The sequence below is a fragment of the Parasteatoda tepidariorum genome, chromosome 6, assembly GCF_982258835.1.
Source record: "Parasteatoda tepidariorum strain Cologne lab strain chromosome 6, Ptep-v5.0, whole genome shotgun sequence".
NCBI classification, from domain to species: domain Eukaryota; kingdom Metazoa; phylum Arthropoda; class Arachnida; order Araneae; family Theridiidae; genus Parasteatoda; species Parasteatoda tepidariorum.
The window spans coordinates 16,464,288-16,491,871 of NC_141760.1; the positions used below are offsets into that span (position 1 = coordinate 16,464,288).

The 27,584-nt window shown below is 27.7% G+C and overlaps 1 protein-coding gene and 1 long non-coding RNA gene across 2 annotated transcripts; both read left to right on the forward strand.

Moving 5' to 3' along the window:
* Window positions 1-662: 662 nt before the first annotated feature.
* LOC147807633 (uncharacterized) lies at window positions 663-17,753 on the forward strand. Its single transcript, XR_015434536.1, has 3 exons — window positions 663-729; window positions 1,296-1,437; window positions 17,590-17,753. It is a non-coding gene; the product is annotated as an uncharacterized LOC147807633 (long non-coding RNA).
* An 853-nt stretch (window positions 17,754-18,606) lies between these two features.
* Window positions 18,607-25,706, forward strand: LOC147807634 (uncharacterized). The gene has a single exon (XM_087165468.1). It carries the CDS (start codon window positions 19,806-19,808, stop codon window positions 21,138-21,140), a length of 1,335 nt encoding a protein of 444 aa, XP_087021594.1. The 5' UTR covers window positions 18,607-19,805; the 3' UTR covers window positions 21,141-25,706.
* Window positions 25,707-27,584: the final 1,878 nt, after the last annotated feature.

Here is a 27,584-nt window from a genome sequence, read left to right on the forward strand (position 1 = left end):
TTGAGGTATATTTGAGGTATATTTAAGGTTGCAGAGAAAACAGCAATAAAAATTATACCTCGTAAAGGTTGTAATTAAGGTGTACGAGGTTGATTTATATATACTTCAGCTTGTTTTGAGGTTGTTTAAAATTCACTTCAAATCAACCAGACTGATAAAGAGATTTTTAAGGTATACCAGGTTTATTTTCTTACACTTGTAACAAAAGAGGTATTTTTGAGGTATAAAAAATTTTCCCTTATTTCAACTAACGATAAAAAGGTATTTATTGAGGTATATGAAGTCATTTTATTTATACCTAAGCTTATTTTGAGGTTGTTTTAAATTCACTTCAAATCATCCAGACTGATAAGATGATTTTTAAGGTATACGAGGTTGTTTCTCTTACACTTGTAACAAAAGAGGTATTTATGAGGTATAAAAAAATCAACCTTATTTCAACAAACGAGAGTGAGGTAATTACGAGGTATAAAAAATATACCTTTTTTCTACTAACGATATTGAGGTATTTATGAGGTATAAAAAAATATACCTTATTTCAACTAAAGAGAGTGAGGTATTTATTGAGGTGTTGAAGTCATTTTATTTATACCTAAGCTTGTTTTAAGGTTGCTTAAAGTACACTTCATATTAACTAACTCACTTCCCAGAGTTCCATGCGAGCCGGCAAATGGCGTGTGTGTTGACCTTGGAAATCGAATCTTGGATCGAAAGTCTATTCGAAATTCGGTAAGTGTGCTTGACATTTATTAATTTAGTTTTATCACTTTTAATCAAATATGCTTCAATTTTGAAACTTAAATTTTATTATTTTTGTCTTAACGACGCGTCCTGATCTTAAATAATTTAAGTTGGAGGATATTCTTAGAGGCTATCGTTGTAGGCTTAGCAATAAGAGAGAATAACCGAAATATTTCTCGTCACTGTTTTGGGTAACATTACTGGTGAATCGTTACAGCAGGTTATGCACAGTATATTTTATTGTTTGTAGTTCAGTCAAATAGAACTATTCTTTTTATTTTGCTTAAATGTATATGTTTTAACGTAGCAGTATGCACGCTGATTAATTGAGAAAAATGTTCACAATTTCTCTTATAAATAAATCATTGAAAATTGAAAGATTTTTAAAATAGAAATTTTGCTTTGAAATTCTACTATAGCTGTATGCTTATCGTTTGGATATTTGTTGCAAAGTTTATATTATTGTTTATATATATATATATATATATATATATATATATATATATATATATATATATATATATATATATATATATATATATATATATTTACAGAGCTTATCCACAGTTCCCTGATATTACTGAGATGGCCTAGGCTGTAAATAGCACATGCGCGGCGGCGCAGAAGAAGAGACAAGCAAGCTACTGCTCAGCCTTCCCCTAGGATATAGTTCTGAATTTATACCTAAAAGAAAAAGTAATCTCTCCTAATAAACTACAGAATTTATGTAATTGTTTATAACAATAGTTTGCTAGATATTTGATAATTGAAAACTAGTAACTGTACTAGCTCACTTCTTCATGTTTGATCACAAAACGGCTATTTTCACTACATGTTATTTTCTCGCATTTTACCCACGTTAATTATTTACTAAGCAGATTGTTATTATTTATTAGAATATTGGGCAGAATGAAATTAAATCCGATTTCAAGTTTATATGACAATTTGTTTCAAGGTTATGAGCTTTTTCATGCAGCTGTTTATGGTTCACTACTTCAAAAATGTGTGAATTTCGGAAATCTTAAATATTTTAGAAATAAGTCAGTATAGTATGCAATTTTAATCCTGAATTGAATAAAATCAATTGCAAATAAAAACATTTATTGGTGAATGTAATATGCATTATTTAGAGTTTCATCCTATGGGATGTGTATTTATATTTAAACAAGTGTTTGTAACAACTAACTATTAGTTTTATTCTGCTCGGTATTATAAGTTATATAGGAGATATTACACTCAACTTATTTTAAAAGTATTATTTCAAATCATTCTCTCTTAGACATTTTCCTCACATAAAATTACTCACAACTTTAAAATAAATGCTCCTTATCAGCTTGTAATTTGTTCTATTCGATTGAGTGTAAAAAAAGAATAAAAATTGGTACATAACTTTAAAATTTTAATTTATTAAACGATTGTAGATTCTTGATTACATTGATTAAAAATTATTAAAATAACTATTTTTTAAGAAACTCTGATGTGATTGACAATAACATAAGTCCTTTTCAGAATCAGCGTCAAAAATTTTAAAAAAAGCTGCTAGTTTCATGAAGTCTGACTAAAAATTTAAAAATACAGACTAGGTTTATTGAGTTTAAAGATTTTTAAAAAAGAAAGGGAAGGAAATCTAATTATTAAACTTACAAGTACCATAATGTTACAGATGTATAGAAAAATAAAAAGTGTTAAAATTGCATAATAAGATTGGAATTATACAGGGTGTTTATAAAGTCCCGGACCCATTTTGATGCTTAATAACTCATAAAATAATAAAGATAGATTAAAATTAATAACATTAATGGTTAGATAGACTCAAAAAGTTTCATGAACCTTGTCAATGAACTTCCACGTTTGCCCCCTTCGTCGCACGGAGAATATCAAGTCGATAGTCAATTTCACGCCAGGTAGCTTTCTTTTTTACCGAAAAGACGGTCTCATCAGTCGTATACTTAGACATGTTGGAAAATTTCTTATTTCCGCAACTAGAACAGCTTCAGCCACATGTCTTTTTGCCACAAGATGGTGTACCACCTCATTTGGGTATCATCGTTCGTAGTTCTTTGAATGATCATTTTACAGGAAGATGGATTGGGCGAGGAGGTCCAATTCCTTGGCCACCCAGATCACCTGATATAACGCCGCTGGACTTTTTTCTTTGGGGATTTATAAAGGACGATGTTTACAGGAGGATCGTGTCGAACATTGATGGCCTAAAAGCCAGAATTACAACCGCAATAGCCTCTGTGGATGCCGACATGCTTGCCGCTACCTGGCGTGAAATTGACTATCGACTTGATATTCTCCGTGCAACGAAGGGGGCACACGTGGAAGTTCATTGACAAGGTTCATGAAAGTTTTTGAGTCTATCTAACCATTTATGTTATTAATTTTAATCTATCTTTATTATTTTATGAGTTATTAAACATCAAAATGGGCCCGAGACTTTATAAACACCCTGTATATTTGAATTTCTGTAAATGTTGTTAATGGTAATACTGTCTTCAGTGTATTTTATTTTGTGGCTGTGATGCATGTCATGCTTTTTAGCTACGAGGATTGAATAGAAATGGCAGAAGATATTTATCTGAAAAGGAAAATTAATTTCATCCAGTTAAGGCGGTCCTAAAGTGGATTCTAGCCTCAAACTTGAAAACTAGATGGCGCTGAAAATCACACCCCGCCTCAGGCTAAGATCTAGTTTAGCCTTTCCCAAAAAGATTCTAACTCATAGTTGATTGGCTACCTCAAAAAGAGCTATTCTACCTTTTAACAGTTTCTAGATGTAAATAAATCAATGTATCGCAATGATGTATATTGATGTAAATATGTAAAGAACGACTTCTAGTATCGTAAAACAAATAATCTTAGATTAATAAATGAAATGATTTTAACTGTAGAATTTAATTTACACTTAAGTTTAAAATGATTTTTAATAAAATATGAGCTGAAACACCATAAATTATTAGTAATTATTTATTCATGTTTGCATGAACCAGTTTGTTATTCTAAAACATTATCCTAAAACAACAATTTTTTATGCTTTATTCGACAACAAATATTCAGTTTGAAAAATGCGAGGAAGTTATCTAATATTTGCAATTTTATGTGCTTAAGAAATTAAATACATCGGAAATATGTTTCTTTCCTTTGAAATAACTTCAATGTTTTTCATAAGTGAACATTCACACTTGAATATATGTTTAAATTGATTGCTGACATTGTCTGGGCATGAATATATGGTCAAATTGATATCTCTTATTCATAATGACTAGTATAAATACATAACTCTTGTTTATGCTCAGCTGCAGCCACAGGGATCTTTTAACTTTAGAACAAACCTTTCTATTCTATAAAGTAATTGTTAAAAATAATTGCGGAATTTCTACAAACTACTGTTGTTGTTTTTTTTGAACTACTCTTTTTTTTTTCTTTTGAAAAAACACATTATGCTACAAAGTACACAAAAAGTAGCAATTATTGTACATAGTTTCACTACTTGTAGTACATTACTTCAGATCTCTGTTTTTTCCCTATAAAAATTTGGTAAATATTGTTAACCCATGTTTATTGACAGGTAGTGGTTTGTTATTTATAACTGATTGGAATATATGATTTCTATATTGTAGATATGATTTCTTTCTACGTATCATTTATTGAATAAATAACTACTCAATTTATTGGTAATATTATTTAATATTTTTGCATGTCCTTATCAGTCTTTCATGAAAAGAAAAATTTTTGATATTTAGTTTTTTTAAAAAAAATTCTGCTTATTAAAGCTTTTCTGCTATTTGAGTGTTTTTGTGTATATTGTGCAGCTGCAATAAAGTTATAGTGTCTAATGATACATACAAGGAGATGTTCACAAAAGTGGCATAAACAATAAGACTTTGTTCTGAAGATGGTAAAAACCATAAGAAAATGATTTATTTTACAAAACAACAAAAACTATGGGAAATCTTACTTTTTTATAGAGTGAGAAAACTATACGAAAACATGGTTTTTCCTAGAACCGTAAAAACTTCATATGGTCAATACTGCTCTGAACCATGCATCTGCACAGAATCTTGCTCTCCCTACATCAATGCACAATAAATAAAATTGCATCTTGCAAATAAAAGTTGACGAAAAAAGAGCTTTATGCTAATATATTTTTCTTAATGTTTGTGTTAGGGCACCACATAATGAATAAAATATGCTGATTATTTTAGTCTTTGGTAATTATAAAATAAATTTCTTTAAAATAGATTGTGTAGATAATTGCTTATATTTTCTTTCTTTTTAATGAAAAAAACTATCTTATGAACCAAATGATGCAATGCAATAAATTTTTATTTATTTTTTGAACATTTGTTATAAACTTTAAAAGTATTTGTACTCATGTTAAGTAAAGGAATATATTAAGTACAGAGTGCCTCCTTTTTAAGCGGTTTTAGTTCTACTACTTTTAAGCATTGTTCGACAACAAATTTATGGCTTAAGGACCAAATGTATGGCATTTGAGAAATAATTACCCTTTAATTTTTTCAGGCAATTACACATATTTTTATATTTTTTAATCAAACTTCCTTGTTACAGATTTAATAAATAATATAAATTTTTCACCTAAGTAACCTAATAGAATGTAATTAAATTTAAGAATATAATAAAAAGTAGCCTTACAAAATGTAATTAAATGTAAAAAAAATCTATTAGGTGCTTTTGTAATAAATATGTAAAACACAAGTTTGTTCATTTAATGGTTGAAATGAATAATATAATGTAATGTTGAAATGAATAATATAATGTAATGTTGAAATGAATAATATAATGTAATGTTGAAATGAATAATATAATGTAATGTTGAAATGAATAATATAATGTTGAATATTTTGTAATTGTATAAATACTCTAATACCTTAATAGATTATTTTTGAAAAATCGCTTGCATGCATAAATAACAAATGATGCATTTTTGAAACTAAGCTAGATAACATTAAATTTACATAAAAAATTATGTTTCATGCCGTAACCGCTCTCCTTTCCTAAGATATATGGGTTATTTAAATAAAATTTTAAAGCCATAGTCATATCGACAAAATTTCATAAGATTCATCTTTATTTTGATGAAGAAAAAAAAAATTCTAAAAAAAAATTTAATTACACAATAAATTAAGATTACATTACACATATCTGTAAAAAGTAATTTTTAAGATATGGAAAAAAAAAAAGAATCATATTTTTCAGTTAGTTGGCTATCTGTTGATCACAAAAGTACACAAGTATTACAAGTGGTGAACTTCAACATCTTTTTTTCCTGTGGTTTTTTATAAAAGAGTTTCATATTTTAATCTAAAATAATCACCCTTTCAAAAAAAGAAGAAAAAAAATGAAAAATACATAAGTTAACAATCGAACTCTATATGAGTTTCAAAAAGGAAAATTTTTAAAATTTATTCAAATAATAGAAAGTAAGAGGACACTGTCTCAAAAAATCATTAAGTTTTTCAACCCTTAAAATCAGTTAGGTTAATAAAACTAATATTTTCCAGTCGGTGTCATTAACAAATTAACGAGGCTGTTTTAGAGATTTCAAGTAATCTAACTGTTTTAAAAGAAAAAAAAAAATCTGATTTTTCTTAAATAAAAAATATTTTCCTCGTTTAATCATAAAAAACCATTCTAATTTCATACTATTTTATTTTCATGTGGACATAAAAGTAGAATAAATGCCTATTTTTGACCCTCGTAAGATAAGAAACTTAATTCCCACATATATTATTAGAAATGCGAGGAACGTTCTTTGATGAAGTTTATCGAAAGAAGTAAGGTTGAGGGATTTTCGGTGGAGATCAAAGTTATTTTCGAAAGTGGTACGCCCTGTTTTTTTGTGTACCAAAAATTGAATTATTTCCTTCGGTTTAAAAAAAAAACTTTTTTAAAGAATATTTTATTTATTTCTTTTTCAGTTTTGTATCTGATAGGTCGTTCATGAAGGAAATAGGTTATATTTCAATTAACAACAGAATGTAGATAAATTGTGCTCGAGGCATTTTGAAATAATTATACAATATGGGCATTTTAGCTTGTCTTAAATGTGTGGTCTTAAATTTCGATTTACCATAAATATCAACTGAGAGAAGGATTCTGATTGTAACGGTCAGAAAACGAAGAATACTTGTATTATCATCTAATAAAATTTCTGAACTCTAGCTACAGGGAAAGTGATAGGAATTCCGATTGCGAGAAGCCATATATAAGTCTTTTGACAGATAAAATATGCAAAAGCGTACACGTTATCAGTTCTTTAAAAAAGTTCTTCTTTACAGGTTTTTGGTTTTTCTTAAAATTGATACACTGATTTGTAATCAAAAAATTAAATTGATTTATAGTTGTACTTTTAAACCTAGTGTGCACATTAGTTGAATAGAAATTATGTTTTTTTTTTTAATTTTTAATGCGTAATTGTACTCTTAAATTTTCAATTTAAAAACTGACACCGAATTAAGTGCATATCAGTTTCTACAAAAATAAAAGAAATGAAAAGTTATGTTTCTCATTTATTAATTTTATAAACTATGTAGTACAAGTAGTCAAAAAAAAAAAAGAAAAAAATTTATTCTTTTAGACGTTAGTCACTCACTTCGAACAAACCACTTTCGTAATATATTTCAATTAACGGCGAACATTTATCCCACAATTTTTAAATACGATTCGCCCCACATTTTTTATTTTAGATCTGATTAAATATATTTTCCCATTTTTAGACTACTTGTTTTTAAGATATTTACTTTATTTTCCAAGTTGTAAATTATTTATTTAAAATTTTTAAGTTATTTTTTTGGATTCTCTTATAGAAATTTTATAACTCATTAGTTTGATTGAAAAGTTGTTCAAAATCTAACACAGTTCTGATTATTACTAAATATATAGAAAACATAGATTAATTAGGCTAAGGTTGGAAGTAGAAATGTAATCGCTTCGGCTAGAGCTCCTAAAACTTAAAAGAACTTAAAGAAATTATAATTTTTTTCTGAATAATTTAAAGGAATCGCGTCAACCACTTATATATTTGTTATTTAATCATCTAATTGTGAGCCAATTGACGCTATTAACACACTCTATTACAACTTGTCAAATAAATCATACGTTACATTCAAATTAAACAAAAATAGGATAATTCGTTTCAAATTAAATTTATTGTGCAAATGGGTTGAAAGAATAATTTCTAGTTTCAGGGAATAGGGACATAATTACACATCGTCTATGAATGGAATTTAAATACACTTCTCCCTCAGTGTTATTGTTCAAAAACAGGTTTTTTTACAGACATTCCACCCCACTTCCTCTGACCTCGAGGATGCTACTTACCAAGAAATTTACCTCAAGCAAAGCTCATATTCTTTTCGTTCCTGTGTTGAACATAAAGCTATCTAAAAGTACCTAGAACTTAGATAATTCGCGTGAAAGTTTTCAATAAATAAACGATTCTTTCTTTACACAATTTTTTTCCAATAAAACTTTAATAGAAAATATAATAATTTTTGTAAAAACAATTAAATAAACTATCTTAATAATTGAGTGTTAGGGTTTTAATAAGTCAAGTACAAAATTTTTTGCAAAGCCTTATAATTTAGAACTTCTAATATTTTTCAAATCGATATATAACTTAAAGTTTCTGTGTCTTTTAGTTCCAATGCTAATCGGTGGCGTAACTAACTAGTGGAGAACAAGATAGGACTCCTATCCCTGAGCACCAATATCTTGAAAATGATTAAAATTAAATTATAGACTAAAATGCTCTTTTTTAAAAGTTTAATTTGCTAATTATAAGCCTCATAACTTCTTCAAATTTCTATTTTCTTTACCAAAAAATTGAACAAGATGTTTATTATTATTGATGTTTATTTTGCATGAAGAGCATTTTCTATTATTATTTTTTACAAATTGGTAATACAGGAAAATGTCTTTAGGAAAACCGCATATCGTTCAATAAAAAATATCAAAGTATAATATAAGAACTACATCAGTATAATATACACTGTTAAATTTTAAACTAAATCGAATTAAAATTGATAAAGTTACTTAAGAATCACTGTGTAAAGCTGCAACATTTTATTCAAAGAAAAATTTAAAAAATAATTACAATTGCGTTTTATTTAAGTTTTAACCATAAGTAGAGCAAAAACTTAATTTGGCCTTGGATGCCCAGTTAGTAAAAGTTCATACGCTGGTATTTTATTAATTTCACAAAATCATATGACTCATTGAAACTAGCTTGCGTACAGCCGAGAAAATCTTTTATTATGTATTTAGATTTTTCGGAATAAAAGATACAAAATCAAATTTTGCTCAAGCCGTAATTTCTACATGAAGTAAAGATAATAAATAAAATTTTATTTCATTCACGCTAAAAATGCATTTAAATTTTTGACGTGGCATTATTTTATTATAAATTTTAATAATGCTATTTGCTGCTGTAAAAATTACAATCCAAATATTTATATATATATCTGTGTGTACACACTATTTTTAAAAATTAAATTAAAGCAAATTTAACAAAAATGAATTTATAAACTGCCAAATTAAACGGTTTTTGCAAATAATCTGTAATGGAAATTAATTTTTCATGTAACGCTTTAGAGCAGGGTTTCTTAACCTGTGGTTCATGGACCCCTTAGGGGTCCATGCGTCATACTTTGGGGGTCCGCCGACTATTTTTAAGACGATTGGATCAATAATATTTGAATAACATTGATCTTTTTTTTTTCTTCTAAAAGATGAAAATACATACATATTTGAAACTAGGTGATTGAGATACCCCAAATTCAGTGCGGACCCTCTAATATCTCTGTCATATTTTTAACATTCTCCACCAACCGACTTTCAGTTTGCAGCAGCAGGGCAACCCCCTGATTACGTCCGATTTGTTATTTTTATAATCCTCTATCAACCCCTCATTTTTTATGAGCCGTCCCTTTGCTCTTTTCTCTTAGATATGCCAGCAATCCTCCATAATGTGAGGAAAAGAACATTCGCAAACCATAAAAAAATTTAACATTTTCAAAAACACAAAGTAGCCTTCGAATTTTATTTCAATTGAAAATAAAGTAAAGTAAAAATAATTAATGATTTTTGCAATAATTTTTTTACAGTGGGTGGTCTGTGACTTCTTAAAATTTTTTAAAAAGGGTCCATTATACCAAAGAGGTTAAGAAACACTGCTTTAGAGTTTTCAACGCTAATCACATATTATGTATCCTTAGCTTCCGAGCTAAAATAATTTTGCCAATTCTAGTGTTTAATTTTTTAAGAAAATCTCTAGCTCACAAGTTATTTTCATTTAAATTCTGTAAAATATATTTTTATTCAAACTTTCTGGGTGTTCTTTGATGTTTTCTAATGTACTAATGTTTGCTAAAAATTAAGTAAAAAAGATATTTTTATTGTGGATTTGAAGTTAATATTCATGTTTAAAAAAAAAGTATCGAATTTTTATAAAAAATACAATAACGTACAAAATCTCGATTAAGTATAAAAACGGAATTAATTATCAATGAAAAAAAAACAACTCTTTTCTTTTAGCACCGAAAGGTTTATTATTATTAATAACTGAATTAAATTGCGATCGAAATTTATACTACTTTCCGACTAGCTACAGTACTCGTATCTCTTCCGGAGCTCCTGAGCTAATTGACAACACAAATCGTTCCCTGATCACAGCAGAGTTTATTACCATTTTATCCGCAAATAGAACAATCACCACTAAATATCTTGAACTCCTTCTGAGAACCAAAGTGCTCTAAATGCAACCATTATTCTATTGACAAAACAAGCTGCGTTATCTACTAGTAGATCATTGGTTCCCAAACTTTTTTGTCTCATAGACCCCTGCTTACCTGATATTAATTTTTTGTAAATTCATCAACTTCAAATGTATTTTTGACAGCTGGTATAGTGCTACTTACTGTGACAGATATAAATTTTTAACTGTAGAGAAGTGTAGTGTGAAAAACTTAAGAAAAAACACATGTTAATTTTATACATTTATTAATTAAATTCAAATTAAAACGAGTCAAATTAAAATTTATTATCTGTTATATAAAATAACTAAGCAATAAATAAATGCTTTTAGAGGGAGGGATGAGCCTGATACTTTAATAAGTAATTATCAACATTTGGCATCAGTTTAGAAAGGTTTAATCTCAAATCTCATCAGTAAATGACCGGGCCGGATTTAAGCTTGGTGGAGCCCTTATAAGTTCAATTCTATTTCTGTACACCTAAAGTAAACTGTCATTATTTTTTATTGTTGAGTATTAACATTAAATTTTTTTTAAAATTTGATATTACTTTATTGTTAAATATATTAATTGTGATGAGACTATAATGTAGAACCTTTCTTTTATTGCACATATTTTTTGAACGATAGAAAAAAGTTACAACAGAAACAAATTTTAAGCACAGAGTAAAAATTTGGCATGCTGGAAGGGCCACTATATATTTAACAGAGTTTTTTTTAAATTTCATTTTGAATATATTTTATTTGCAATTTTTAATGATTTTTTGCTAATTTTTTCTCAATTGTTTTTTCTTTACGATTCTAAATTGTTCACGACTCGGTAGCCTTGTAATTTTGAACCGAAGCCAGAAGACAAGGGAACTGCTGGATCAGTACCCAGAGGTATTTCTTATGAGAACTTGGAGGACTTTGTGACCCCAACAGATTTAAAATGCGTCAGTCACCATTTTATACATGGGTATTCTTCTGCCGGCTGGATTCAAACTCCAATTCTCACGAACACGAGTCAAGAGCCCCATCAACCAGGCTATCCCGCCCACATTTTTAATTTATTTTATAACAGTCATTGCACAGCCAACCCAGTTTCGAGTTTACGACTACTAATATTCAAATCAGTAGCCTTGTCAATTCCCAATCCAGCAGTCCCTACACCCTGGAGCAGGTGAGGGCCGATATATTAATACTGTTTGTAAAAATAAAAAGAACATTTCGTAAGCTGATATTATTTAATTGATGTTTACATTAAAAATATTTCTTCATTACTTTTGCTTTCTTTTTAATTGTTTCAAGTACATTTGTTAAATTTTAGTGCAAGAATAAAAATTGTCATTATTTATGTAAATTTTCGTCTTATATTTTTAAGGATTTATTAAAGGGTCTATTAAATATCAGAGAGAATAAATGTAATACGGGTTTGAAGTATCAGCTCGTCTCTTTGTGTATAGTGGCTAGGATGTGCAAGAGCAGCATCCAGTCAAAACGAGCATTCAACATATCAATGAAACACACTAATGCTTTATATCAATTAGTTTTAGATAATTACAATTATAGAATATGGAATGAATTTTATTATGGAATGGAATGTTTTAAAAGACAACTATCTGTTAATGTTAAACATTTTAATCAACGAAAAAACAGAACCAATATTGGGAATAAATGTATTATTTTTAATTACTGATAAATTTTGTGACAGAAAAAAAATTAAAGCCTGATAGATTTCAGAATTTTAGAAACGCCTAAACCAATCAAATAGGTTTCGATGTCTTTCATACCACCTGTCTCATTTGTGATTCAACATTATCATTTCTGTTTCGTTCTTACTTAATATTAATATGATTGCGACAGTTAATTTGCATACCTCTTTTACTACATTTTTCGAGGAGTTTAAAAATAAAATATTGAGGATTTTAACTGAAATTTGCTGTTTTTGTATGCCTCTTTCATTACGTCATCATCACATCTACACGCAACTGTCTCCTCTAAATAATGCTATATAAAATGAGATTGCAAAACAAATGTGTGTAGTTATTTAATTTCATATTCAAAAGTAATTGTTTTTTGAATTGACAATTTCAGTCATTTTAGATATTTTTAAGTGCTATTTAAAACTGCTGCATATCACATGAAAGCATTGAATATATAATTTGTACACTTTTAAAGTAAAACAAAAGGAAAATTCTGATCCTTAGAAACAGATATTAAATAGTCTAATGATCGAATGAAGGGGTTAAAAAAAAACTTTTTTATCTTTTAAACTAAAAAATTTATTTATAAATAATTTATTAATACTTAAATTACTTGAAAGATGATATGTTTCATTCTAATGACAATGAAGTTTTTTGTTTTATTCAGTCATTTATTTATATTTATTATGTCCGATAATGCAGAAAAGAAGCATTTTGGGCTTCTGAGGGCCCTTGTCATCTCGGGGCCCCAAGCTACAGCTTATACGTAAATCCGGCCTTGGTAAATGATGTCCGGTCTGTTTCTTTCTTTTTTAGTTAGGAGATTAGCAATTAAATTAGAAATGTTTTAAAACATTAAGCTAATGCATTACTATATTATTTCATATTTTTAACGAAAGCTGCTTATTATTTCTTGTAACAGCATATTCCATTATTCAATTATTATGAATATTTCGTTTTTTATACTTATTATTTAAAAGATAAATACAGAAAGCATCACTATTAAAGTAACTTAAAAAATTATTAAATTAAAGATATTAAAATATGAAAAAATTATCAGTTTGTGAAACTAACAAATCTTCTCTTTTTTTTTAAAACTTCAATTTATTTTAAACGATTCATTTCGCAACAAGTCACTACTCACAATTATGTGAACCAAATAAATAATTAGGTGATCAGCAAATGTCGTCGAATACGGAATAAATTATTCGGAAAATCAATAAAACAATATGTTTGTTTCGTGTCCTAATTTTTTTTAAAGTACCAATTCTTCTTTACTTAAAGAAAAATAAAATAAAACTCTTTTAGGATTGTATAAAAAGTATCAAAGTCAAAACTTATCTTAATAATTACTATATAAATATAAATTTGAGGTCCACTTTTATTTTCGATGTTGAGCTGGAATAAAAGATTATTACTGATGTAACGAATGTTTGAATTAGAGTTGTACCATATCCTAAAATTTTACTGGGCTTGAGTACCCCATAAATAAAGAAAAGAAAAGAGAGACTTTGCAGTGAACGAGCCATTAGACAATGTCAACCTTCATCTATCAAAAGGTATCTCAAAATTGAATCAAGTTATCATGTCTTATATATAAGTGAATTGATGTTAAAAAATAGTAGTGGTAGTTACGCCACAATTCATCCCCTCTGTATTTGTGAAAGACCAGGAGAGCTGGATTAAGGTCACCAGGTTTTGAGATTTAGCCATGAGAGTTATATTAAGTTCATGGCTATGTGTAGTGAATCGATGTTTAATACTCATATTGGTAGTTACACCACATGTTTTTAATAAATTTTGTGATTTAAGTCTGTTATTAAACACACCAAAATAAAATTTATAATTTTAGTTCCAAATTGCATAACCTAAGGTAAAAATATAAATAGAGACAAGTTTCCTAATATAGTGAAGATTTCATGGAGAGGGAATCCATCAAAGCTAAAAAATAATCATTTCACAAAAAAAAAAAAAAAAAAAATATTCAATTTAAATATCAAAAAAAAAAAAAAAAATTTCAACAATTTCAGTTCAATTGTTACAACTTTGATCAAGACATAAAAAGTACATCCTAAGAAATGAGATTAGAAATATGATTTTCATAACCATATAACATATATTTTTGGTCTCAATTCCTTTAATTTAAGGAAAACATTTTAATTTAACTCATCATTTTGGGTAAAAATAAGGTAAATATTTTGAATAAGAGGTAAAAACAATCTACCATGGCAAATAATTTTAATAAAATGTGTCTGATGGTCAATTGAGCTAATACAAAAAAAAAAAAAAAAAAAGAAAAGTCAACTATATTTCTGGACTGCATTTCTTAATTAGTGGTTACATTTAAAAGAATAAAGTTTTTTTTTTAAATAAAAACGTAAAAAAATTGCCAAAGGAAGTAAAATTTTAAATTATATAAAAACAGGAAGACTGAAAAAGAATTTCGTAGTTCGAACACAAAACCTAACTTTCGTCACTATTTGTATAATAACATTTACAGGATTTAGATTGGTCATTTTATTCAACCATATCACTATATAAAATTACTTTGAAAAAAGTAGTAAAGAATATTTGCAGAATTCTAATGCAAAGAGTGTTAATTTAAACCTCTTAGGCTTTGATCGAACTGCTGCAGAATTTTTAAAGTTTTTGCTATCAGATAAACAACACTAAATATGTATAATGGTTATTAAACAACAAATTATTTAACATTATTATTTATATATGGTACAATTTGAAGGTTTCATGGAGCTTTTATTAACAAATACTAATATCTTTTTACACTTATCAGTTAATTTTTGACATCAAATAATTTACATACATTTCTTTCCTTTTTGTTACTTTAGATACGACTTTTAATATTGATAAAATCAAAATTTAAAAAAACTTAACACTGTGAATATAGGGATAAATTCTGCATTAAAATTTTTCTTTTTTCTCAAATGAATGTCTCAAGAAAAAAAAGAATCATGCCAATCCTGGATAAAACTGAAGTTATATAATCGAAACTATCGAAAATAGATAAACTTTTTTTAAACATTTTCTTAATCAGATGGAATGAAAAAAAAGGTAAAAAAGTCATCTGCAAAAGCACTGGTAATACAATTCTATTCTACCATTTAGCAAAACTATAAAACATCAGTCATTATTAGACAATTGTGTTTCTTTTAAAAACTGATATTTTAAAATTGAAGCAATAATCAACATTTATAGACTGCATGTTTTAATCTTAATTGATATTAATAAAAAACAAAGGCTTTCAAACTGAAGGTATTCAAATTATAATTTGACATAATTAAATTTAACCTATCTTATATGAAAGGGTTTTAATAATCTCAGTTGGACGAAAATAAAAGTATTATTCGAATTTCAAAAGCGCAAACAGAATAATCAGAAATTTTTAATACATTCAATTAAATGCTACTGCTTTAATGTCACTTATTTTGAAGGATATACTAATACAAAAATCTTCTATATTACATTTAAAAATGTAAATACTTTCAAATATTTTTTTATAATCATAAACATGGTTAATTTGAAAAACCAAGGGCTGAAGGCACAAAAATCACACAGTGTGTACTCTACTCAATGCCATTATTTCAAAGGAAGTGTGTATACCTTGCTTATGTAGAAAATTTCTTTTAATAGGGTGCAGTAGGAATGTATACAGGAGCATGGCATACTGTCGTTTGATTGTTTTTGTTATGATAATCATAAATTAAGCATTTTTTATTAATGCAAAATTGCTTAAATTTTTTCCAATATTCATCTATATAATATAATTTAAATATAATAAAATTTAAATGGGCAAAAAATTAATAAATGTATGTGTATGCATAAGGTAACAACTCTTTATTATTATAATAAACTTTAAATTATGTTATAAAATAAACAAATAAATAAAAAGAGTGAAACCACTGTAACCAGGTTCTAGTTCAAATTAGTTGCAGTTAAAATAAATTTCAAAAGTTCAATATGCTATTTTCAGAAGAAAAAAAAAGAAAGATCATATTTATAAAATTTGTAAATTTTAGTTCTCTCAAATTGCAAAATTTGCCATCACAATACTGCTTTTTGAATAAATAAAATACTCAAAAGTAAAGCTATATTTTTTAATTAAATTATCCGTACTCAAAACTCTAGTAGATGCTTTTGAAGAAAAAATGCTTGCAAATTTTAAAATTCTTTTGAGAAATTCCAGTTAGTCCAATTCCAGTGCCATCAACACTTAATACACAAAAAGTGAATTTAACACTTTAATCGTTATATATATATTTTTTAAAAATTATTAATAATAGGTCATTAATTAACAAGATCATCTATTTTATTTGATAATAATAATTTCCAAATAATGCAAGATTGAAATTGATTTTTTGTGTACGTACTAACATTAAATACAATTTTTTAAACTTCCGATTCTTGAGAAAACAAAAAAATATTGAGCTCTTATTCGTTTAGAAAATATAACGATTTTAATAGAAATATTTTAGTAGCGTATAAATATTAGTAAAACTAACTAGCAGATAATTTTATTTTAAGACATTTGCCAGAAATTTCAACAGAGTATGTAGATTAAATTATTCTTATGTCTCTAAGTTTTAACATAAGAAATACGATGTTTTAACACCTTTGCATCTAGATTTCCAACGATTTTTCTTTGGTTCAACTTTCAAGTTTATTTCGAATTTAAATGTAAAGAAACAACATAAATGAAAGCTACGTGATATCAATGTAAACATTAAAATTGCTGATGCTAGTCGCTAAATCCTGAATAACTCTCTTTCAAGCGCGTTCGTAAACAACTGAAAAAACAAAATATTCTGATTTTCGATGCTGGAAAAATTATTAATTAGTGACTTTTCTCCCGAACAGTTAAACAAATTAAATACTGAATAAAATGTTTTAAAACTGCTATTGGAATAAAGCTAACAATCTGTATTAATACCTAAAACAAAAAGAATTTGCAATTAATGAGAATATAAATAAGTATTTTATGCTTTTTTTCGCAAATTGTCCTCACTAGCGGTAAATTCACATTTCTCGTAGCCTTGTAGCGCCATCTAATTTCCAGAACCAGAACTACAAAATCAAATGTAACAAAACTTTTATATGCTTTTAAAAATAATTCACAACCTAATTTTCCAAAAATAAACATTTTAGGTTCTGGCTAACAAGATTTTTAAATGTCGTGAGAAATTTCGAGACCCTTAGTACGCTATTTAATCTGTGTAACTGTTCGGCGGTTTTTAACATTACAGGTATACGGCTTTAGGACCACCTTAATTTAAATGATAAAAAAAATACTTTCTAATATTTTAAGACCTGCCACTATCATTGTAAATATGACTTTCTTACGAATTTATATATTTTTTTTTCTTTTAGGTTCCAATAATTACAAGTTTCAACATGTAGACGGAAACAGTATTTAAAATAATTTTGTTGGTTTGTAAAAAAAGTGAAATTTTAGTTTTAAATAAAAGTACTTTGAATTTCAGCTGACTAATTATTTAAATTTGTAGTTTTATAGCTTTAAAAATTCAAGCACCTTAGACAACTATCTTCTAAAAATACGAGTACGAGTTCCCATAAATAATTTTTACTAACTGTAGAATTTGGATAAGTGTTACTTTAAGATGATTTAAATCAATCTATTAAAATTATAGAAGAATTATGCATTTGAAACTTTCTTTTATAGCTTAACAAAAGAAGCAATTACAGCCCAAGGTTTAATATTAAAAATTTCAGGTTGATAAATGATCTCTACTAGTGAAAAAAATGTAATGATATACATTATTCTTCATATAATATATATAATATCTTTATATATATATATTATATTTTTTATATAGTGAGTCTAAAAATTAATAAACTAGGTGGTCCGTATAACACCTGACCTTCGTAAGTGCTAAAAAAAAACGTCTTTGGTTGATAAATTAATGCTTCTAAAAATACAAAAATATATACTTGAGGTTACGAAATAATAATTTAAGGTAGAACATGGAACACATGGCGCTAATTAAAAATAACCTTTCCAATTGTTGAAAATACACTTCAGGTTGATTTATAACAACCAGAAGTGTAAAATGGCCCACCTTAGGTTGAAAAATATATACCTCTACAAGCATAAAATTATATACCTGAGGTTGAAGAATAATTACCTGAGGTAGAACAAAATACATTTGAGTTTGATTTATAACAACCAGAAATGTAAAACGACACACCACAGGTTGATAAATATATACCTCTACAAGCATAAAATTAGATACCTGAGGTTGAAAAATAATTACCTGAAGTCGAACAAAATACACCTGAGATTGATTTATAATAACCTGAAGTGTAAAATGACACACCTTAGGTTGTTGAATAAATACTTCCACAAGTGTAAAAAAAATATACTTCAGGCTGAAACACATATACCTCTGGAGGTATATTTGAGGTTGATTTTGAGGTATTCATTTGCACCCTTTTCAACCTTTACGATGTATTTAAACAACAACCTCCTTTATACCTTTAAAATATACCTCGTTTATACCTCATTTATACCTCGATTTTTTCATAAGGGGTGTCAAATACATATGAGGATGTTTAGTAAGAAAAAGTACTAACTCTGAATAAGCTAATAAAGTGTAGAGTACAAAATATTGTTAAAAAAAAAAAAGAAAGAAGAATCGATTCTTTTTCAAAAACGAACTTGATGAATCGATCACGAAAGGAGTTGATTGAAATATCGATTCGTTCGTTTTTCGCACATCACTACTAATAATACCACTGCCTCGAAATTACGCAATTGTTTGTGGAAAAATTGTTTACAGAGATGAACTAAATTATAACAGACTATCTCCCCTACACTGAGGAAGACATTTATTAACCCCATTTGTGTAACGGAAGGCTTTAGTAAATTGTTTTGTCTTTATTCATTACATAATGTCTTATTTAAATATCAAAGATATATTCGTTCAAGGGTAATAAAACTCTCTTATATATACTCAACTATATAAACCTGCCTATCAAAAAACCCTGCCAAAATAAAATAAATTGCTCTCATAGTAATTGGAAAAATATAGAAAGTGCTTTCAAAAGGATTATTTCCATGCAGATCTTATTCATGGAAAATAAATGTGGATGGAAATTATAAAAAAAATATTTTCTGACAGACAGTAAACAGAATATGTTTCCTGAATGATTTATATTAATAACCTATTCATGCAGTGTAAATGCTTCCTGACAGAAGGAAAAATTATTAAAGACAAAATCATTTTATGTGATAGTAACATTCTTTGTCCGGACACTACCAGCAAATAGTGTCTGTGTAATGTGTGTCATTGTGGTAATGATGTTCTAACACACAAATAATTTCATGCAAAGAAATGTAATGTTTGTAGTTTATGTGCTTGAGCTTCCAAGTGTAGTTAATAATTTGTTGCTTAGTACTCTGGTAGTGTATGTCATATAATTTTATAAAGCAAACAAGAGTGACCAATAGTTAATACTTTTTTATAATTGCTAGAAATTTATTTCTTGCAGTACATGTAATCAGAATTTTTCATTAAATTGTTCTCATTTTTCTGCTCTTAGTTGAGATACTTTGTTCATGCAGCATGGGCGAAAAAAGTTTTTCTCAGAAAAATAAACTTATTGAACATAGTGTTATTCATCCTGTAAGAAAAGCTTATTCTTGTAGTATATGTAATAAAAGTTTTTTACATAGAGGTAATCTAAATAAACACAGCCGCACTCATACTGGTGAGAAACCTTATTCTTGTAGTGTATGTAATAAGAATTTTTCAGACAGAGGTACACTGACTATACACAGTCGTGGTCATACTGGTGAGAAACCTTATTCTTGTGGTGTATGTAAGAAGAATTTTTCAGATAGAAGTACACTGATTATACACTGTCGTGTTCATACTGGTGAGAAAACTTATTCTTGTGGTGTATGTAAGAAGAATTTTTCAGATAGAAGTTCACTGACTATACACATTAGTGTTCATACTGGTGAGAAACCTTATCCTTGTAGTGTATGTAATAAGAGTTTTCTAAGAAAAGGTGAATTGACTCAACACAATCGTGTTCATACTGGTGAGAAACTACATTCTTGTGTTATATGTAATAAGAGATTCTTACGAAGAGATGCACTTACTGCACATGGTTATGTTCATACTGGTGAGAAACCTTTTTCTTGTGATATATGTTATAAGAGATTCTCACGAAGAAGTACACTGACTATACACAGTTATCTTCATACTGGTGAAAAACTTTTTTCTTGTAGTGTATGTAATAAGAGTTTTTCAATAAGAGCTAATTTGAATCAACACAGTCGTGTTCACACTGGTGAGAAACCTTATTCTTGTAATATTTGTAATAAGAGTTTTTCAATAAAAGATAATCTCACTGTACACAGTCGTGTTCATACTGGTGAGAAACCTTATTCTTGTGTTATATGTAATAATAGTTTTTCAGATAGTGGTACACTGAATAAACACAGTCGTGTTCACACTGGTGAGAAACCTTATTCTTGTGTTATTTGTAATAAGAGTTTTTCAGCAAAAGATAATCTCACTGTACACAGTCGTGTTCATACTGGTGAGAAACCTTATTCTTGTGTTATATGTAATAAGAGTTTCTCGCAAAAAGGTAATCTGACACAACACAGTCTTGTTCACACTGGGGAAAAATGTTTTTCTTGTAGTATATGTAATAAGAGTTTTTCAAAAAGAGGTAGGTTAAAACAACACAGTCGTGTTCACACTGGTGAGAAACCTTATTCTTGTGATATTTGTAATAAGAGTTTTTCAATAAGAGATAAACTCGCTATGCACAGTCGTGTTCACACTGGTGAGAAACCTTATTCTTGTGTTATATGTAATAAGAGTTTCTCGCAAAAAGGTAATCTGACACAACACAGTCGTGTTCACACTGGTGAGAAACCTTAATCTTGTGTTATATGTAATAAGAGTTTCTCAATAAAAGGTAATCCGACACAGCACAGTCTTGTTCACGCTGGTGAACAACGTTATTCTTGTGCATATATGGCAGCGTTACTTTTAAAAAGTAACAAGTAAAAGTACAGGTATTTTTCAAGAAAAGTAACGAGTAAAAAGTTCTTATTTTAAAAAATAACGAGTAAAAAGTAGAAGTAAAAGTACAAGTACTAAACTAAAAAAGTAACGATTTAAAAGTACATTTCTAGGAAATCAAAAATTCAAAGTAACCTAAGATTTTATTGAATAGTATTCTTATGTTCTTTAATGTTTTCTCAAAATTGTTGTTATTTATTTAATTATTTTTAATTCTGAAAGTTATGATTTAAAATTGTTTTACTCTATAGAAACGCACTTTAAAAGCACAAACATAAACAAAGCAAACACGTACGGGGTTTCAGATAGCTCTGTGATCTTTGAGCTAGTAAAAAATAAATGAATGTGCAGTATAAGTTGAAACAGAACAGTCTACAATTTTATTTGTAATAATGGCTAATGCTGAAGTCATGCGAGTAAATCATTTTCCGAACATTTCTGCCTAACGGAATAATTAAAATTTGTAAACGAATTTTAGTATCAGCAGCTAAATTAATACCTTCGAGTTTTAAAGAGTTAAAATAGTAATTATAATAGTTTTCAATAGCACAAATAGTTCTGAAGTTCTTAGAGATTTGACTGGGCGTTGTTTGACAAGGTCAGGCATAAACATAATTTTAGTAAAAAATGTACTAGGTAAAAATGTATTTAGTAAAAAATGTATTGAGACAAAAATATATTATTAGTAAGTTCAAAAAGAAAATTGAAAAACGTAGTAACAAAATTCAACATTTTTTGTTTTAAATAAATGCATAAAACTCGAAAATGAATGAAAATAACTTGCTAATTAATATTTTTATTCATTTTGCAAAATAATAGCATTTCGAAAGTGGTGTCACTGAGTCTGGTGCGAGAATTTCTCAGAACGTGCTTAGCCACGCTGAATAAGCGCTCCATGGAAGGTCAAGGTATTTAAACACGAAGTTAGCTGTGAATGCATATATATTGCACATTAATTTCATAAATTAAGAAAACGTAAGCATTTTTTTTTTAGTTTAATTTTTTTTTAGAAAGCTTATCGAGTTTTAGAAAAAAGTAACAATTTCATTCAACATTTCCGTTACAAATACTTGTACTTTTTCCCTAAAAATGTATACTTGTACCGCCGGTACAAGTAACATATAAAAGTACTGCCATATATGTTCTTGTGTAATTTGTAATAAGAGTTTTTCAGTAAGAGATAGTCTCACTATACACAGTCGTGTTCACACAGGTGAGAAACCTTATTCTTGTGTTATATGTAATAAGAATTTCCCACAAAAAGATCTGACTAAACACATTCTTGCTTATGCTGCTTAGAGGCTATATTCTTGTATTTGTAGAAATAATATATTATATAAGGACTATCCAGGTAATTACACTTGTATTCATCATCATATCTGGCTAGACACCCCAGGGTAGGCCAGTGCCTTCCTTTGAATTCGAATCCACTTCTCTCTACTTTTGACACTTGTTCGCCAGTCTTTCTCCTTTCGAGTAAGGAAATCAGCCTCAACTAAATCCAGCCATCTCAGCCTGGGTCTACCTCTTTACCTGTTCGTTAGGGGTTTGTGTAACAGGGTTTTTTTTAAATTTGAGTCATCATTCCTTCTGAAAATGTGAGCTGCCCAGTTCATTCGATTTATTTTAATGAATTTCACAATATCTGGCTCTCTGTAGATTTTATACAGTTCAGTATTATATCGTCTTCTCCAGGAATTATTTATTTTTATCCCACCAAGAATGACCCTCAAAACTTTTCTCTCAAAAATGGCAATTTTATTTTAACCAGCTTGAATTAGGGCACTTGTATTCATACCTATGAAAAACTTCATTTTTGTAGCATATGTAAAAAGAGTTCTTTTCAAAACGCTGACTTCTGTTTGTAGTCACATTGGTGAGGAAACCTTTTTGTTGTAGCATAATGTAATAAGAGTTTTTATCTCAATAATGTCCTATTACTGAACATAATCTTTTTCAGAAAAATGATACACCATATTTTAGAAATATATTTTAAATGAGTTTTCAATAATACTGATCTAAATGTTTACATTAGAGTTCATACTTGTGAGGTTTGTTATTGTAGTAATATATGCAATAAGTGTTTCTCAACAAGAACTAATCATACTAATCCAGTGTTTTCTTTACAGAAAAAAAATGGGAGAGAAATTCTCACCCTTTCTCAAAAACAGAGTGAGATTTCAAAAAGTTAAGTGAGATTTCAAAAAAATAAAAAAACACGAATAGACTTATAAAAAAATATTTCTTTAATTATAATACATTTTTAACATCTAATTTCTAAACCATTGAATATTTTTGCTGCATCATCATATGGAAAATGTTCTATATCTACTTTTTCATCAGCTATTCTCATTATGTGTCTCAAATGCTCATCAGTCAATCTGTTACGATATTTTGTTTTTATTCGGTTTTAGGTGGTAAATGACCTTGCAACAGATGCTGAACTATTCGGAATCACTAATTAAATTTGTAGCATTGTGCACACACTTTCCTATCCTCTACATCTGCCAGCAGAGGCTTCTCAATTATTTCTGTTTTAGAATAGTGAAGTTCGTTGAAGTTATTTCCATGTTCATACTTCTTGTTAGGTCTTCCAGCTTAGTTTTCACAGACTTCAACTTTTACAAATTGCTGTAAATTGTCGGTGAGGGAGTTTGGTAATTCATTAGCAGCTAAAAATAGAGCTAACTTTAAACAACTTATTATAAAGGACTAATTTTTTTCAACAATTGTCTTAGCTGTTTTCACGTCTTTTTCGGAATGGCGGAATAAGAAATTTTTTCCGAAATTCGAGAGATTTGTGCATTTTAAAATTGATTAATAGAGTGTGCGAATTCTTCGCGTTAATCATTTTTTAATCCGAGAAATGAATAAAATGTGCGAGATGCTCACGCTGTAGTGAAAACACTGCTAATTTATTGATCCTGGTGAGAAACATTCTCGTCGTATATGTCCAAAGAGATTTTCCTTTAACTTACTGACCATAATCCCACTCGTACTGGTGTAAGTTATGAATTGTTGCAGCACGTGTAAGAATAGATTTTTACTGTGTATTAAAATGACTGAGCACTGTCTTTTCTAGACAGTCATTCTATTTTGTATTTATTCATAAGTAATGCCTTTAAAATAAACTTTAATATAGAAAAGTTAAGAATTTAAATTGAAAAAAACAAAAAAAGCTTTACAGACACATTTTATTGGAGCTTTGATACTGGATAACATTACTTAACCACCAGTTATACTGGACAAAATCATAAATTGTTATATATTCTCTCACCATTAGTGTCCTAAGTTGAAGGTAATATTTGATATTTTTCCAGAAACATTGAAATTGCAATTTTATATGAAAATATCATGCAGCTTCATTTACTTAATGAATCCTTTGTAGCACACATTGTATAATTAAAATTTTTTATATTTTATGCTATTATTTTAAATTTTAATAAGTTACAAAACAAAATTTAACAGACCCTAATTATAACAAAATATTTTATGTTATAATTAAAGGGGAGAAGGTTTATGTTGTTTTTAAGTAAATTTGGTTTTATTGCAATTATGAAAGCTATAGAGAAAGTGGTAAAGATTGCTTCATAAAATCTATTTCTTGTTTTTCAATCCATAGATTTTCCACTTGATTTTGAAATCTCATTTCAATGTAAACAAGAATATTGCTTTAATAAATATTATAACAGTCATTTAAAGTTTTACTTATCATAAATTTTTTTTAAATCACAATTGAACGTTTTTGAACCTATAACTAAATAATTAAGTTTAGTAAATAAATATGCAAATGTTTTTAATGTGCTATTTTAAATAGCTGCCCAGTTCATAAATATTCCTTAAATAACTTTTTTGTTGTAAGGTCTTTATGTATAAGTGTGAGATATTAATTTGTAGTTCTTTTCTTATAATAGTTCAGCACATTTTCAATATTTTGTTACAAATATTTCTATTTTTTCTATATACGATTAAAATAAAAGGCACTTTATTTAATTTTATACTCATACTGTGTATTATGACATAGTGGATACAGAAATAAAGTTTCAAAAAATTGTCAGATGTTTTTTTAAAATTTATTATTTTTTGTACAATTTCGAAATTTTTTACAAAATATTTCAATTTTTTTTGTTTACATTCAATTAAAATAAAATGCCTTTACTTTAGAGTTTCATTTGCAAGTTTCTTAATAAAATAAGTTATAAAAATTTGTAACAGACATTCTATAAAATTTATTTCTTATTTTTTAAGAATTTTTTGAAAACAAATTAGTGTTGTAGGAATTATAATGATGTTCATGTGAAGTGATTTATCCTCATATTTTATGTAAAGTGTGGATGTTCAGCTTTTTTTGACAATCACATTTCTAACGTTGAATAACCTAGCTTTTGTTGAGTATGTAATAAAATATCTTTACAAAATGGATAGTTTTTTGTTGCTGATAGTCATGTTCATTATAGTGTCAGTCTTGTACTCTATGTCAAATAAGAATACTTAGCATTATGAAAAAAGTTAAATTTTTAAGGCTGAATAATCTAATTTTTTTTGTATGTATTAAAATATTTTCGTAAAGTAGCATTCTTGTTGTTCATAGTCACATTTATTATGGTGTGATTTATTGTAGATTGTGGATCATACGAAAGGCATTATGAAAAATTGAATAATCAATCTGTTGTACTCGGATGAGTATTGTATTTTATAGCTAATTGCCGCATCTAGTGGCGGACTTATACATTCAATATATGTAGTAACCTGTGACAACAGTTACTAACTGCTATTATTAATCATTTTAGGTTTAGCAGGTATATGCTAGAAAATTTAACTTTTGCTTTTCCATTTGTTGAATAATCATTTTCAATCTTTGTTCATTGAAAAATAATTATAAATCACTTAAATTACCATAGTTCTGAGTTTAATTATCAAAAGTATTGAGTACTAGCCGCCTTTAGCTGCCAGCTAGATCACATTTTGAAATTATTTTGTACAACATACATTACCCTATAATATGAAAGTGTCTCTTCCAATACCCTATAATGGAAAAGACTCTTTAAGTTTTTGATTTTTTTTTAAATTTCTAAAAAAATACTGGGAGGATTATTTTGTAGTTTAGAGGTGTTTAGGTCGTGCAATTTCTCATACTTATCAGTAAAATTCAACGCTTTCACTGGTTGAAGGGACAGGCAATAATTTACGACTGAAAACAAATATTTTTGAACACCCCATGACACGTGAATTAAATTTGATAAATCCCAGCTTAAATATTTATAGAATTATAAACATTTTTATGAAAAAAAATTTGTGCACTTTTTAATTATAACTTCTAAAATATTCAACAATATTTTCAGAACAAGTTTCAATTGATAACAAAATTATTATTTTAGAGTTTAAAATAAGATTTGTTTAAAATTACAAAAGAAGTTTTTAAAGTAGTTCTTTCATAATTCACATGCGCAGACAAAAAGTAACGTTAATTTTTTTTTAATGAAATGTCTTGTGTGAATCGTAGTTAGTGACTAATGAAAAAGACCGATTCGAATATCTTGAGTAGTTAAAAAGCTTTTAGCAAATTTCTGATCAGTTTTTGTATTTTTTCATAGAAAGCTTTGAATGATAATGGGTTTTCCAAAAATTTTATTCTGTACTATTAAATGAGATTTATTTAAAATGACATCAGTATTCTGGGCATCATCCTCCATAAAAGTATACCATCACATTTCGGTGTACAGGCGACTGTTATAAGGTATCATTTGTTGTTTAATTTCATCTTATAACGCAAAATGAAATTTGTTGAAAATCAATCATCATTTAGAGTTTTCTTTTAGAAATACAAGTACTATTTAGAATATTTCTGGAAACTTTGTGAATTTTCAAGATATTCAAATAAGTGTTATAGCCAATGAAGGCAAAATAAATTAATTTTTTTTTATAAATATGGCTATATTTTTATTAATATTTCAGCTAGGTTTACGAAATTTTATGCAATATTTATTAATAACCACCAAATTAATTGTTGCAAGTTACAAACGTATTACTGTATTTTCTAGTACAGTGTTATCAAAAATATTCGTTTTCGTTTGCAATTTATTGCCATCCTTTCAACTCCCTGAAAGCTGTAAAATTTATTGATAAGTAGGGGAGTATCATGTACCCCCGCCCACTGTCAATTTCATATGTATAGAATACTTTTTCAAGTCAATGGGCCATCGGACATTAATTAATTGTTATATTAAAAAAATATTATTTTCAAAGTTTCAAGTATTTATGCAGCCGGTAACATAATAAACAATAGTTTTGAAAAATAAA